The following is a 15776-nucleotide window of genomic DNA, read 5'->3' as shown; positions in this document are numbered from 1 at the left end:
AGGGCTTAGGCCGCTGCTTCTGAGGTGGGAAGCAAGCTCTGGGCGCTCTGATCTATACCAAGCATCGCTGCACACCCACTGTCAGTTATAATAAGGACTTGAGAGAACACTTTCCCAGAGAAGTGACAGGATTCGCCAATACAAAGCTATAGGCTGTGGCAGTCCAACACTACTTTCTAAGCACCAGTAGAAAGTAGTGACATGGTACTGTTTTATCATCCAGTTGAAAGTAAAATATTGACCAGAATGAGATTCTCAACCCATAGAGGAAATCAACACCATTAACCATGCCTCCTCCTCCAATATCTATGAACCCAGTCCTACCAAGACCCAGAAAACAACAACAGTGTAAACAACATCCATACTCACTTTATTTTTAAACAGAGGAGCATGTACCCAAAGAAAGAGAAGACTAAGAACCATCATGGGGGCTTACGCTAGTGATCTGCCTTGACCTTCCGACCTCAGAATGCCTCGTGACCCAATGGCCATGGGGATGGAATAGCCCCTTGATGTACATACATTGGAAAGGTAAACTCCCCCTTCCCTCGAAATAGAAGGGAAAAATGGAGACAAGTCAATGAATCCCCTGGAATATTGCCCCAGAACCCTTCCAGGGATAGGGTATGACTGACCATCAGTCCACAAATGGAAGTGGGAGGGGAGGTAGGAACAATGAGTGGTGCTGAGCAGAAAATAATCCCGGATGATGTGCATCCAGGACCAGGATACACTTTTCATTAGAATGAAGGGAGCTGACAAAGCCCTCAAAAAGATAGAGGCAAAGAGCACATTGGTTAGAACATTATAGCCTAACAGAGGTGGGGCTATTTCCCACCATTACTGTAAAATAACTGTAATCAAAACACATACAGGCCTCTTTAATGGAGTTAATAAAACTACAGCAGATTGAGAATCAGGAGTAGAGGTACTAATCCCAAAGGAAAAACTGGGACAAAGGGATCCATGCTGACAGGACTTTATAGCCCAACTGTGGGTTCTCAGAAAGAAGCCCTGGTTCAGAAATGACAGCAAATACCCATGATCACTATATGGGGCTGAGCCCAGGTGAAAGTATCTTGAATGGCTCTCCTAACCCAAGATTATCCATATTCTTTATCCCCTCCAGTAATGTGTAAGACCAAGAAGTGTGGAACACTGGAGGTGGACATCTGGTTTTTATTTCTGGGCAATCTCGATAACTTATTACACCTCACAATTTTCGTGGGAAGGGAGGGGATGGCAGAGAACACAGACATCCTGTCTTGCACTGCAGGGCATGGAAAGTAGTAAGAACATCCAGCTGTGATGGGCAGGAAGTGGCAAGGCAACAAGATGCCTCATGCCTGGGGTGGGAGTACGGCCAGCAGCCCTTCTGGCCTGAGTTCACCTCCTCAAGGGGAGGTCTCCATGGAATGACCATGATTCCCAACATGGCCAGAAAACCCATCGATGCCACTCATGGGGCAGATGATCAGAGGAGCTGCGCTCTTCCCTCCAGAGTAACTCAGGCTGAAGTAGGGCCGGACAGGCCCACAGAAGGTAGCATGAGAGAAAGTAAAGGTGTGACACCTCTCTGTCACGTTGTAGAAAGAGACCTCGCCAGCATCATAGTCCAAGAAAATCCCCACCCGTTGGAGAGGGGTCCGCAGGGGGAGGGCAGTCATTGGGGAGGTGAGAGCCCAGTATTCTTTCCCATACCACAAGGACACTGCCCAGAATCCATTCTGGGGGGCCGAGGTTACCCCGCCTTTTCTGCACACTGAGTCTTCACAGACACCTATGGTCCACTTGGCTTTATCTCCCACCTCTACCTCCCAATAGTGTCTCCCAGCGATGAAGCATGGAGAGCCCAAGACACAGGGAAACAGATTGAACCGCTCAGGGTTGTCAGGCAGGTCCTGCTGGAGGTAACTGTACCGCACTTGCCGCAGGTTATCAGAGAGGATCAGGCTGGGGTAGGCCGTGTCTGGGTCCAGAGTCACATCCACTGCAGAGAAACACAGGGGCAGAAGAGGATTAGCCGAGCACCAGGACAGCCCACTCTGAACACCCAGCTTTTCTCCTATCCCTGAGAAGAGAGTAAGAGCTCTCCAGCAAAGACACATTCATTTTATACATTCAAGTCCACCCTGAAGCAGACATTCCCAAAATTACTGTTTGGCTTAGCTAGTTATCTCATTTAGCTAGGATATATTGGAAGTACTGAAATTTTTACCTCCACTTGCTTTTCCACATTTTAAACCACAATATCCGTTATAAGCTGAATTTAAGGTTTTCTTAAGTGTATGTCCAACCCCTTAATCCGAAAGCCTCAGGGGCCGGAACTTTACAGTATTTAGACAGACACGGTGTGGTGTAGCACTCTACAACCAACACTAACAGATCTGCTGTGAAACATACAGATATTCATATTATGTCAGATAAAGACACTAAATAGTGCCACATGCATCTGACAATCATGTGGTGGTTTCCAGTTTTAAAATCACTGACATATTCTCTCACTTGTTCTTCATATCGTGTTCAGAAGGAAGATTCCCTAACATTATCTCTCTGAACCATAGTTCAGGTAGGCTGACTGTCTCCCACAAAAGGCTCATGACAACTGGTGGAGGTGACCAAGAACTTCAGAGGCACGGTTCTTGGTTCAACAATCTGTTCACAACAGTTGCCCATTTATTCCCTCATGTCATGGGTAGACCTCATACCTCCAACCAGACATTTAACTCCAAGGGTAGGTCAGTGCCTTATGCTCTTTGGTTCCCTCTACTGTACCCAGTGCAATATTAGGAAATGCAAGACATAAGCAACATATTCAATCTTGAAATAATTAAATATGGATCACAACCAGGGGACATTAATGAAAGAAGACCTGCTGTTTGTAGTTTCTCTGTTCATGATAAAGAAGGAAATGGCAACTTGTTCCAGTATTCTTGCCTGGAGAATCCCATGGATGGAAGAGCCCAGCGAGCCCCAGTCCATGGGGTTGGAAAGAGTTGGACATGACTGAGCAACTAACACACATGTTGTTTGTCCATGAAGAAGATCCCATGAAACAGAAGGTGGTCAAGTGAATACAAACCTCAGATGAGTTTGAGATCATAGATTTAGCCACTCTGTGAACCTCAGGTGAAGGTGATTGTCAAGGGGAGGGAGAGTTTCAGCTCTAGATCTGAGCCATAGAGAAGGGACGATGGCAGATTTTTCCTAGACTTTCCCTAGCTCTCAGAATAAGAGGCAAGTTCAATCTTTTTGGAAGGATGCTTTTTGTAAACCACACACTGCCCAAGGCTGGGTGGGCACAGCAGTGGACCAGTGTACTAGCAGTGGCAGTGCGCTAATTTTTGGAAACCGCAGTTTCAACTCTATAATCCTTCCTAGCACCTGAATTCAATTTCCTCATATTTCAAAGGTCCATGTTTTCAGATCTGAGGCATTTGAGGAAGCAAATATTACAAACACATAGAAATAACAAATTTTTGTGATTGTTATAACTTTTTAAAAAATAAATGTAACCTAAAGAATTCAAATTAAGGCACTTTCCAAAATCATTCACAATAGTAGTTAGGTTGATAAGGATTTTTACTCCTTTTTCCAAATGGTTTTGTCTCCTATCACCCACCTGAGTATAACTGGGCCTCTCTCAATTCTGAAAAAAACAAGAGAGAAAAGAAGTTATGGAAGTTATCTGCGATTTGTAGAAAGTACCCAACAGAAGGAGCTTTAAGAGTCATCATAAAGCAATGGTTTCCATTAGAACCCCTGCTGTCAGTCCTGCATTCATTTCTTCATACAGCATTAAGATTCCATCTTCCAGCCAAGAGCTCAAAGGGAAGAGGGGTTGGGAACTTTGAGCATAAAGATAACACAAGCTCGGCACTGGAAGCATATGGGGTCAAACTGAGGCAAGATTAAGGATTCCACTCCTCAGTGGGTCAGCTGGCTCTGCAGGGAGAGACATGGTTCTAAGTCCACATCATACATAACTCTTGGATTCATAAGCTACCTGTTCTAGGGGATGTGTGGTTCAAGTGACACCCACTACCAAGCTGGGGCAAACTACACCATTTGCATTTACAGTTGACAAAGCATTTTCACAGGTATGTTCTCAATGGGCTACTTAAGTGCAGGAGAAGAGCAGGAAAAATAAAGGAGAGTCAGATCAAGGAATGTCGTGTCTGAGCTAACCACTTTTGGTATTAAGTGTTGTTGTCCCTGTTCTGCTTGTGAGCATTCCCTAAATCCATGTTGCCAGATGTGAAAAACATATGTACCTGAAAAGATGCCATACAAATAAAGTTTTATATAGAAAATTATAAAAATTATGGGGACTTGTAATTTATAGTAAAGATGAAAAGTGATTAAGTACATATAAGGGTTTCAGATTATATCAAGCTGCCTAGGAATTTCAGCATTTTGGGCTGAAAACAGCCATATGGGCTAAGGCTTCCCTGATGGCTCAGTGGTAAAGAATCCACCAGTAGTGCAGGAGCCGCAGGTTCAGTCCCTGGGTGGGGAAGATCCCCTGGAGGAGGGCATAGCAACCCACTCTTGCCCTGAGAACCCCAGGGACAGAGAGGCCTGGCAGGCAACAGTCCATTGGATCACAAAGAGTCGGATATGACTGAAGTGACTTAGCATGCACGCATATGTGTTATATGCTTATAAGTTACCATGAGCAGAAGATGTTATATTTGAAGAGTGCCCCTTAAATACCTAGAATACTTTGTTTAATAAATATACATGAAGGTTCCATTCTAGAACGCTTCAGAAATTGTAAGTAAACCTAATCCTTACAGCCTTGTAAGGTAAGAGCTATTAATCTTCCTCATTTTACAAATGAGGAAAATACAGTGTAGAATGCTTATCAGGTGGCAGAGGTGGGCCCAGGACCCAGGCAGCCAGACTCCTGAATCCCTGTTCCTACCCAGGTTCCTGCCCTCGAGGTGTTGCCTCAACCAGTGATGCTCAATTCTTCCTCCTCCAGGTCAGTACGAGTGCCCATATGCAGCAGAAACTTGATAAATTATAACTACAAATACTAGCTAAAATGGAATATAGCTAGAATAGTTTCTCTTGATTCTCTTTCTCAATTAAAAATAATTTTTAAATAACCAAATTAATTCTGCATTAATTGTTGGATTGTATATTTTCCTCTTCCATTAATGTAGATTGAGAAATTGAGTGTATTTAGTTAAAAGACTTCAAATTGAAACAAGAGGCTATTAACTGAAAAAATTAACAAAGCCAAAAGAAAGATGTGAAATATTAGGGGAAGCCAGCCATTTCCCATTTCCCATACTCTGGTGCAGATGTTTATCTTTCCAGGAAACTTTAACATCAAAAGTCCATTAAGTAGATAAATTTACCTTGGATTTTCTCCATATCTGACTGCATTTTTTCTATGGGGAGAAAAGAAGATATTCAGTTTGCATTCCATTATCTAGCTGGAAAACACTTCCTCTCAGGCAATACAGTTATTCAGAGCATAAACCCTCAGAGATCCCTCTTCTCACATTACCTGTGAACTGCTTCAGACTCTCAGTCAAGAACAGACACTTCTGAGCAAAAATGTGGATTTTCTCTTGCAGGTCTGGAGGTGTGATCCAGGGTTCAGGAATCCTGATTCTTTCAGCCCTACGTTTAAAAAAATCCATGAGTGAATCCCCCCACTCCCACCCAAACTTCTTTCAGGGTCTAGGACAAAGCCTGGGCTAAACTGGCCAGTCAGTGGATTGGTGGACACTCTTTAATAGCAGCCAGTAGAGCCCTTTTCCTATTCTCTTCCTAGACTGTGATCCTCTGGACCAGAATAGGGGAGTCATCTTACCTTCATATTCTCCCACAGCATTAGCTTCTGGCTTTTCAAATGGCATATGCCCTCAGAAAGATTCACTGAATTAAACTGAATATAAGCCTGACCTTGCCAGAAAGCACTAGATTCCATGATCAAGTCCTTGATATTCATGGCAGGCAATGACCCATAACCCTCAGGTTCCCAAATATGGCAAGAATGACATTTTCAGACAGACGGGTACTCTCTGGACAATATCCAGTTACCCACCTCCCCCTCAAAGGGTCTCTGGCAAACACTGACTGCTAATTACACACCCAATATCCCTTCTCTCACCTTCCAAATTTTACTGGGTTCATGCCTGCCTAGTCTGAATGTGACTAACCTCTGGCCAATGAGAGCTAACAAGTATCTTGCACTAATTTGAGAAGTCTGCTTAAAAAGGAATGGAATGTGACTTATCTCTTTCCTGCTGGTTAGCATTCTAGGAAGTTTCTTGGGCTGTAAGAATGAGGAGCATAGCTTATATATGGCAGAAGAGTAAATGGAGAGAAACCTGAGAGTCTGATGATAATCACTGGAGCCACCAAACCAGCCCTGGGCTAGCTATCTGCACATTTCTTTAATGGTGGCACAATGTTTTAGTTATGTTTAAGTCAAGTCAAAGATTAAGTCCAAACTTTTTCAGAGTCAAACCTGAACTTAACATTCAAAGATGCTAGAACCTAAGGGATCTATCTCTGTGTTAGTTCAGAACTAGACTGACACCAAAAAGTAAAAGCAGCAAGTGAGGGCAGTATTTGTTAGGGCCAGTTGGCAGGGACTAGTAACAGTTCTAGCTCAGTACCATCCCATCTCAGCAGCCCTCAAAAAGCTCAGCTCTATCAATAATTCTATTCACAAGGCCCTTCCAGCCCATCTCCTCCTCCAATGCTCTCTCACAATCAAGCTGCACTTCCTCTGAAGGGTTTTCACCCTTCAGGGTTTTACTTAGCTTCAATGTTCAGTTTCCTCAAAGTCAGGCTTTACCCCAGTAGGCATTCCTACAACAAACATTATATTCCCCAAGGTCTATCCCATCTGTCCTTGCCATCTAACACTGAAAACAATTTAATTGTGGCTTCTTGCCCATTCTGGGCTTTTCCCGCTTGGTCATGTTCCAACTTCCAGGTAGCTCTTCCTCACTGTCCATCTGATGATACAGTAGAGAAATAATAAAAACAAGAGCCAGAATCCAGGTAACTCATGACTCATTTCTGAGCTGGTCACACTTTTCTTAGCCTGTATTTTCTCCATTACAGAAAAAAGAGAACCAGAAACAAAGACAGAGATAACAAAAGAGAAAGGATTCTGAAACAAAAACTATAAAATACCCTTGCACTTTGCCCGAGGCCCTGTGCCTCCACCCTCTCCACAGACGTGTCCTCATAGACTACCAGCACCTTCTCAAGTGGGCCCCCACTTCACTCCTCACCCTCAGTATTTGTCAATAATTCCTTAGTTTTACTGAGAAGAGCTACAGTCCATCTAGTTCTTTGCACACTAGTGACTCAGTTCGGGGACAGACAGGATATGTGTCAAATTTGGTAAGATGTCCTCAGGCTCTGGGCTCCTTCCAGAGTTTCTAAGTATGAGGGAAAGTCTACTTAGGCTTGATTTAGCACTGGGGAAAGAGAAAACTGTACCTGCTCAATGTGTCCCCGATGTCCTACAAGAGAAAGGAAAATGAAAACCATGAGAAATCATTTATAATGTCAGTTTTCTCTCATAGATGTTTGTTAGAACTGAGCTACAGGCTGGCCCTCCTGGGCAAAACCAGGGAGACAAGGAGCACACACTGTGTAAAACCTGGGCAGAGGAAACTGGGATACACACTATTTGTTATTCCAGCACCTTCCTGCATTCCCATCCTGCACGCTGGTCAAAGATCTCAAGATTTCAAATCTACTAACTCAAGCATCTCACTCTTGGACCACAACTGCCTACCTGCCTGCCCAGCTTGCTTTCTTTGACCTATTATTGTGTGTGTGTGTGTGCGCTAAGTTGCTTCAGTCGTGTCTGACTCTTTGTGACCCTATGGAGTGTACCCTGCCAGGCTCCCCTATCCATGGAATTCTCCAGGCAAGAGTACTGAAGTGGGTTGCCATTTCCTCCTCCAGGGGATGTTCCCAACCCAGGGATCGAACCCATGTCTCCTGCACAGGCAGGCTGATTCTTTACCGCTGAGCTACCAGGGAAGACCCCAATATTGCCTTAATACAGGCTAATTATTTTAAAAATATCTCTCCACTTGGGTTTCCCAGGTATTGCCCCATGATTAAATTCAAGCTTACATTATGTCTCCTTCTAAATACTTGATATTTACTTTCTTTATTGGTGGTATGTTATAGCTACTATTTTTCCTTTTGTAATTAAAAAGTAATCTCAAATGACATTTTGAAATTAACATTCCAGCCCTTATCGAACTCCCTCTCAGATTTAGCATCTGTAGATAATTATTGTCTAAATTACCTTTCACTATGATAGCTGCCAAATGATCATTTTCTTGCCTCAAAATTCCTTGTACATTACTTAGTCGACAGTCTACTGGAAGGAAGAATTTTCCCTTATTTATTATTAGTATGGACCCATCAATTCCTACTTTATTCAATGGGTTATAACTCATCACTATTCTTAATTATTTCGGTGCTCAAAAAATCTGAGACTTGGTCAGAGAATCTGTCACTTTTTTCCTATCTCTTCTCATCCCATTCTCCCCATTATTATCTGGTTTATCATTCCAGTGTTTCCCTTGCAAATACCTGCAGATACATGTATTTTCTAATTATCTCTTCTTTCTTACACAAAAAGCATAATCTATATTTTGCACTTTGATTTTTTTCACTTCCCAATACATTATAGAAACTCCTCTGTATCAGTTATACCATAGGTATCTTCCTTTTTCTTTTTTTATAGTTGCATAACATTCCTCTGTGTGTGTGTTCATACGTTAAAATACAGTTAGACAACAGTGGCCATCTTGCCCTGTTCCTGACCTTAGTGCGAATGCTCTCGTTCTCCACATTAAGATTCAGTTTACTTTTCAAATGACTTCTACCATGACCACTCTCCCCCATGGAGTCCACAACTTGCCCTCTTCTTTCTCTACTTTTCTTTATCATCTAGTTTTGATTTCATGGTCCATGTGTTCAGAAATATTCTCACAAATACCTTAAAAAAATAAGCAAACCCGTGGTTGCCACTGGGTAGAAAGGGATGAGGAGCGACTGTTTAATGGGTATGAGGTCTCCTTCTGAGATGATGAATGTGTTCTGGAACTATACAGCTGTGATGGTTGCATAACATTAAGTTTACTAAATGTACCAAGTTGTACACTTTGAAATGGTTAAAATGGTTAATTTATGTTATGTATTTTTTATCATAATCAAAAAGCCAGAACAGGGGGAGTTCCCTGACCGGTTCAGTGGTTAGGATTTTGTGCTTTCACTGCCATGTGCCCAGGATCAATCCCTGGTCAAGGAACTAAGATCCTATAAATAGTGTGGCTAAGGCCAAAAACAAAAAAAACCTCTCACATCTTGCAAAGCCCTAATCCTGGATGAACCCAACTACCAGCTTTCCCTAGGCCTGGAACCAGAACAGTCACAATCATAGAATGCAAAGCCGGGACGGGAAAAAGTCACACAACTGGACAAATTCTGATATAAACTGACGTTCACTGACCAAGTAACTCAACTACGTCTTGCAAACCAATTTGCTTTCCCATACTCTGAAACAGTAATTTCAGAACTTTCCCACAATCCTCAAACTCATTTTCTCTAACCCCTGCTCAATGGCAGCAGAAGAGGATAGAAGCCAAGACGTTTTTGCTACCAATCCTCACAACCTGCTGCATCTACCTGTCTCCACCCTCCTTTCTTCTTATACAACAGAGGATACTTCAAAGCTAAGTCCCTTCTACACGCTTCAGTACCCTTCCTTCTGCCTTCTCAGAAACAGTGCATCAGAGATGAGTTCATCCTTAGAGCTTCAGTAAATTTTCTTCACCTGAATCTTTACAACAGATGCTCCTCTCCACATTTTTTTTCCCACATTTTTTTAAAAGATATGTTTAACTGGTTTCTTTAAGCATCCTCTCCCCATAAAGCCCCACAATTCGACCTCATCTCCAAGTATTTTCTTTATGTCTCTTTCATAGCCTTATTTATTGAAATAGTCATTTACTCTCACATCTTCCATTCACTTTGTCACTACAACTTCTCCTCATGTGGCTCCTGCCCAGACTGCTCCACTCGGGCAGCTCTATACAAAGTTTATCAAGGATGCTCATGTTTTTAAACCAAATGGATCTCAGCCTTCGTATTATTTCACCTCAACTACATTAGACTCTGTTGTCCACTCCCTCCTTCCAGAAACATTCTTCCTCCCTGATCACATATTGCCTCTCTGGTAAACTGTCTCCCCTGCAAGCTCTTCCTTCTCTCTCTAGCTATTAAATATTGGTGTTCATTAAAGCTCAAGATTAAGCCTTCTCTTTTTAATCTGAAGTAGGAGTTGGTGAACTTTTTCTAAGAAAAAGGCCATACAGTCTCTGGCACAACTACTCAACTCTGGTGCTACAGATAATACAAAACAAATAAATGGGCATGGCTATGTTCTAATAAAAATGTATGGACAATGAAGCTTGAATTGTATGCAATTTCACATATCACAAAATAACAAACATTCTTCTGATTTTTCTTCCCCATCTATTCAAAACTAAAAAACACAATGAGCTCGCAGGACACAAGTGGTGGGCCATAGTTTCTTGACCCTAAACCCATCAGCCTCTTTTTAATGGCAACACTGATGATACTTGTTTGTTCACTTCTTTATCATATGATCTCGACATCAGAATTTAAATTTCAGGAGAGCTTATTTATTCACTTAATTCCACTGCTTGACCCAGAACAGAAAATTCATATGCACTGAACGAACAAACAACAAACAATCAGCTCATTTCCTGTGGTCTTGCTGGTCTGGGTCTACTGCAGCTTTATCACCCATACAACCAAGATTAAATCCCAAGACTGCTTGGGCTGACCACTTCTTGTGGTACTTGTTATTTTGTGGTTGTCATAGTGCGCACATACATGTTACAATTATAGGATACTGGGGTGAGGATAATCTTTAAATGACATGTGGGCCAAATTCCTCATTACATGAGTAACTGAGTTCACTGAGGCCCAGAGAGGTCAAGAGCCTTGCCTGTGATCAGACCTCTTATCAGTGCAGGACAGGCTTGAGCAGGACAGGTCTTCCTTTTGACCTTTCCACGACACGGTGCAACTGACTGACCCAAGTTGGGCCAACCAGGGCTTCTATTGTACATTTCCCTTCCAACATGCCCTTGCTACAATCAGAGTTTCAACAAGGGAGTAGGGGGCCCTGGATACTGCTTGGCAGAGCAGGAGCTGTCTTGGCAGGGGGCTTTCAGTCTTACCTGCAGGAGCTCCCTGGTGGGTTGCTGCTGCTTCTCTTCCAGCTGGGCAATCAGGTTGCTGAGGTGGGAGATGTTGCAAGAGAACTGAGTGATGGCACCATTGATACTGTTGTAGATGGCCAAGTCTAGCTCCTCAAGACGGGCCAAAAGGCGATACTCATGCTCCTTCAAGGAGTGATACAGCTGCTCAAACTCCCAAACAATCTTCTCCCTCTCCATCTGGGTCAGGCTCTGTGTAGACCACAGGGAAGGGCAGTGAAGAGAGGAAAGGCTGCTTCTAGAGCCCTTCACATTTCTCCCCTGTCTATCTACCCCAAGACCTCATTATTTCATCCCAGTATACTAAAACAGGCATCTTGTTCACTCACTTATTCTTTTCCAGTCTTTATCGACTGGATATACAATGGCAGAGAACTGAATTACCCCAGTGATAATCAAGGCAGTCTGAAAAAAAAAAAAAAAAAAGCCACAGTCTCTGCTCTCAAGGAACTCAGTCAAGTGAGAGTCAGGTTCATGTGATACATGTCATCATGGCTAGATAAGCAAAAGTAGGGTGACAGCATTCAGTAGAAGTTGATACAGTTCCCAGAAGCAGTGTTCACAAAGAGTCTTGAAGGATGACTAGAAGTTCACTTTATGGTCAAAGAACGGGAGAGCTTTCCAGGCAGAAGAAATGCCATGGGCCAAAGAATGGAAAGGCAAATGATGGGGTCTGGCTGGAGCACATGAGTGCTTGTGAAGACGGCAGATAAAGTAAGAGATGAGAAGCCTGGCAGGACTTCACTGCAAGTGGGAACCACGAAAGGCTGTCAGAGAAGTCACATGATCAGATGGGTGCCCTGTGGAGGATGGTTTGGAACATACAAGCAAAACTTCTACAACAATGCTCACATAATAACCTTGATTAGTTTCCTTAACCCTTTCACATGTAATCCATTCCCTCAATCTGGCCTTCTGTCTCACTGGCTTTGAGCATAATTCTCTACTGGCACAGTTTGTTTGCCAAAGGTTGTCTGTCCTTCCTTCACTTGTCCCAACTGAGGGACTCCACAAAAGCTTATTTCGGAATAAAGGGTCAGCAAACTCCCGTGTTTACTCCCTTGGAGTAAAATTTTATTGGGAAACAGATCCACTCATGTAAATGGTGTCTTTAGCTGCTTTTGAGCTACGACAAGGGAGCTGACTGCTTGTGATAGAGATAGGGGCCACAAAGCCAAAAATATTTACTCTCTAGTCCTTTACAGGGAGAAGGCAATGGCACCCCACTCCAGTACTCTTGCCTGGAAAATTCCATGGATGGAGGAGCCTGGTAGGCTGCAGTCCATGGGGTCACGAAAAGTCGGACACTTACTGATCGACTTCACTTTCACTTTTCACTTTCATGCATTGGAGAAGGAAATGGCAACCCACTCCAGTGTTCTTGCCTGGAGAATCCCAGGGCTGCCATCTGTGGGGTTGCACAGAGTCGGACATGACTGAAGCAACTTAGCAGCAGCAGCAGCAGTCCTTACAGAAAGGTAAGGGACTATTTTTTCCAGAACAACCACCCTCTCCCCCAAATATCCTTACCACAAAGGCCTTGGGAAACTAGGAGAAGGGAACAAAGAGAAAAGTTCAGAATAGAATCATTGCCAAGAAAAAGAACATTCCAGCAAGAAGCAACAGTCAAGTTTATGGAAAGCCACTGTCAGCATCTGTCTGTAGAACAATACAAAAGGCCACTAACCAACGCCCAAGAATTTCACCTGGATCAACCCTGATCTGCACAAAGCTAGCAGATTAAACTTTTGCTAGGTCAGATCTCCAGGGGTTTTAAAGTTGACTATTTCATCCTTTTCCCCCCAAATGTGGGAGCCCCTTGGTTCTCCAGGTGAATTCCCAACTGCCATGTAAGGTTGTTCCACCCGTACCTATTAAGTTCTGGGTGATCTGACTGCACAAGGTTAAGGGAAGTTTACAAGTCTTACAATATAAAAGAGTGACCAACAGAACTGATATTAAAAAAAAAAAAAAAAAACTTCAGTCCCGAGGGTCGCACGAGAGTTGGGTCGGCAGCGAGTATCCTGCAGCATTTCCCCACTACCGCAGCAGCAGTCACGATGAGTTTGCCCCTCAAAAAAAAAAAAAAAAAAAAAAAGAACTGATATTATCTGTGAATTCCCAGGAACCTCACCAAGAGTTCAGCTCGCGCCTGCTCTCCCTGTGCCCTTCGCCTCTTCTTTAAGTCTTTCACTCTTTTTAGGTGGTCCAGCTGGTTCTGGATTTGCTCCTGAAAAAGCAAAAACAGGTGTACAGTTCAAGATAAGGCAGGCCTTAGCACCAGTGTGACTCTTCTGCTTATCACCTGTGCAACCCACATTCATGATGCCAAGTTCTTGGTGACAGCCTGTCCTTGGATCACACTGCCATCACCGTGGCACCACATCTCTCCTTTGGTAGTTTGTATCTTTAAGTTTGTATCTTAAATGGTGGGTCACCTACCTGCCTTTGGAAGGATACCACATGGCTTAGTCGAAAGGTGAATGGACTGGAAGGCTTTAGTTGTCGAGCTTTCAGGGACGGGTAGGGAGAGAAAAGGACTTCTCCTATTTTCCCCTGGTGTGACATGAGCCAACACCACCTTCTCAACCTACTAGAGTATTCAGTGTGAGTAAAATCGTAATTTTGAAAGCACCATAAATGTTCAGTGAATAACTTTGCATGAATGTACTCACATTTACACATGTACATAATTGTGTGCATGTTCTTGCAGTCCTCAAACACAGATTATGTGCACGCCTTGAATGTTGTCTTACAACTGTTTTATATTTAATACTTTATTCCCATGTTATTGTTGAGCTGTGCCTATCTGTTGGTTCACAAGGGGATCCACACAGCATTTTATTTCACTCAGTCTTCATAAGTCTTATCTCCTATGAGTCTCACAGTGGTTAAATGACTTAGGCAGTAAGGAACTTGTTCTTTTCCGGGAGGTTCTAGAAGAGGACGGAGCACAGGGAAGTGCTGGGGGAAAGGAGAGGTGATGGGCATCTATTTGATGTGAATACAGCCAGGCAACGTCCGACTGTGTTTTGTCTGAGATCATCTAGGAGCCAACAGGAATGCGAGCGTCTCTGAAGCTTGTCGCTGCGTACGTGGTTTTACAGTTATCTTATATACAGTCAAGAGGGGTCTCCATGGGCCGTCATGTATAATGTGCCCGTGAGAGGGTAAACACAGAGGCACATAACGCAATGAGGGTGGGGAGACTTCTGGCTTAATCAACAGCTACAGGTTTTCCTCCCAAATCTCAGTGCCGAGGCTCTGGAGCGGACAGAGGAAATGACGGCTGTGAACCACACGTCCGGCTCAGCCATTTTCTAGTCGGAAAAAAGGAAGCCCCTTTGGCTCTCTCCTCCCTTTGTCCGACTCGCGCTCCGGCCCCTCCCCGGCCCGCGCGCCCGGCCCTCACCTTGAAGCCCTCCACCGCCTCCTCGAGCGGCAGCACGCTGTGGCCGCGGTGCTCGCGGGAGCGGTCGCACACCACGCAGATGGGCATCTGGTCCTCCTCGCAGTACAGCTTCAGGGGCTCGCGGTGTTTCTCGCACACGCCCATCTCGCCTCCGGGCCCCGACGGCCGCTCGGTGCGCAACTGCTTCACCAGCTGGGTCACGTTGGCCAGGTGCCGGTTGGGCCGCATGTGCCGCTGCGGGAAGGTCTCCCGGCACTGCGGGCACGACACATTGGTCTCCGCCGCGCCCCAGCAGCGGGCGAGGCAGGCGCAACAGATGTTGTGGCCGCAGTCGAGCATCATGGGCTCCACAAAGTACTGCAGGCACACGGGGCAAGTGGTCTCCTGCTGTAAGCACTCGGCCACGCTCCCGGAGGCCATGGCGCGGGCCCGCGGGGGCGAACGGGCATGGGCCCCGGTGCCCAGCCCAGCGCGGAGCCCAACTCGACTGCGCTCCCTCCTGTCCGCTGTTTCTGGGCGGTGCGGAAAGGCCAGCCGGGCTGACGGAGGGCGACGCCTCCCGGGCCGATCCCAGACGCGCCCGCGCGCTGGAACCGCGGGGTGGCCGGGCCTCTCCCTGAGCCGCTGCGCCCGGCGGAGGGAGTATGGGGGTACCGCGGCCCCACCGAGCCCAGCGACTATGCGAAGGGACAGCAAGATCGCCGCCGATCGGACTCCCGGAGCCTGGCGCTCAAAACACGCAGGACAACGTGGCCGCGTCGGAGCGGATCCCAGCGGCCGCGCAGGCCCCACCCCTGCGCGAGCGGAAGGGGCGGCTCGGGGGCGGGGCTTGGGCCGGACCTCCTGCGTGAGGCTGGAAATTCCGGCCTCAGGCCTGGACGGTTTCTTTCACTGGGAACCCGGGAGGCCTCGCCGCCGGCGCGGGGGCGGAACGCGCGGACAGAAGCTCCTTGGCTACGGGGTCCTAGAGGCAGGTGGTGTCCGGGGCGTGCGGCGGGGTCTGTATAACCCCTGCCTGCCCGCTCCGGGCGCCCCCGCCGAGCCTTGGG

The 15776-nt window shown here is 45.4% G+C and overlaps 1 protein-coding gene and 1 long non-coding RNA gene across 4 annotated transcripts in view; one reads left to right on the top strand and one right to left on the bottom strand.

Moving 5' to 3' along the window:
- Window positions 1-15776, top strand: part of LOC147347277 (uncharacterized) — a 35811-nt gene that overhangs the window by 5478 nt on the left and 14557 nt on the right. Inside the window, exon 4 of one of the 3 annotated variants that reach the window (XR_015152213.1) lies at window positions 385-576. The exons of the other annotated variants lie outside the window; for them this stretch is intronic. This is a non-coding gene — a long non-coding RNA (uncharacterized LOC147347277). Of the gene's footprint in view, window positions 1-384; window positions 577-15776 lie in introns of those variants that run through there. 3 annotated transcript variants of the gene reach the window in all.
- Window positions 350-15510, bottom strand: TRIM27 (tripartite motif containing 27). Its single transcript, XM_086369716.1, has 8 exons — window positions 14728-15510; window positions 13450-13545; window positions 11277-11507; window positions 7480-7502; window positions 5522-5637; window positions 5370-5402; window positions 3623-3649; window positions 350-1990 (listed from the first exon to the last, which is right to left on the bottom strand). Exons 1-8 carry the CDS (start codon window positions 15145-15147, stop codon window positions 1395-1397), a joined length of 1542 nt encoding a protein of 513 aa, XP_086225842.1. The 5' UTR covers window positions 15148-15510; the 3' UTR covers window positions 350-1394.

Source organism: Bos grunniens, chromosome 23, assembly GCF_055505025.1.
Source record: "Bos grunniens cultivar Pamir isolate PY7600 chromosome 23, Bosgru_T2T1.0, whole genome shotgun sequence".
In the NCBI taxonomy this organism is placed as follows: Eukaryota; Metazoa; Chordata; class Mammalia; order Artiodactyla; family Bovidae; genus Bos; species Bos grunniens.
This window is presented reverse-complemented; position numbering and strand designations above follow the sequence as displayed.

Bases quoted from the DNA above. Each gene is read 5' to 3' on its own strand.
- TRIM27 (XM_086369716.1), bottom strand. From the start codon at position 15,147: ATGGCCTCCGGGAGCGTGGCCGAGTGCTTACAGCAGGAGACCACTTGC. The intron at 13,546-14,727 runs GTGAGGGCCGGG...TTGCTTTTTCAG, and splicing joins AGGCGGTGGAGGGCTTCAAG to GAGCAAATCCAGAACCAGCT. The intron at 5,638-7,479 runs GTACAGTTTTCT...TTTTAAACGTAG, and splicing joins ATCGGGGACACATTGAGCAG to GGCTGAAAGAATCAGGATTC.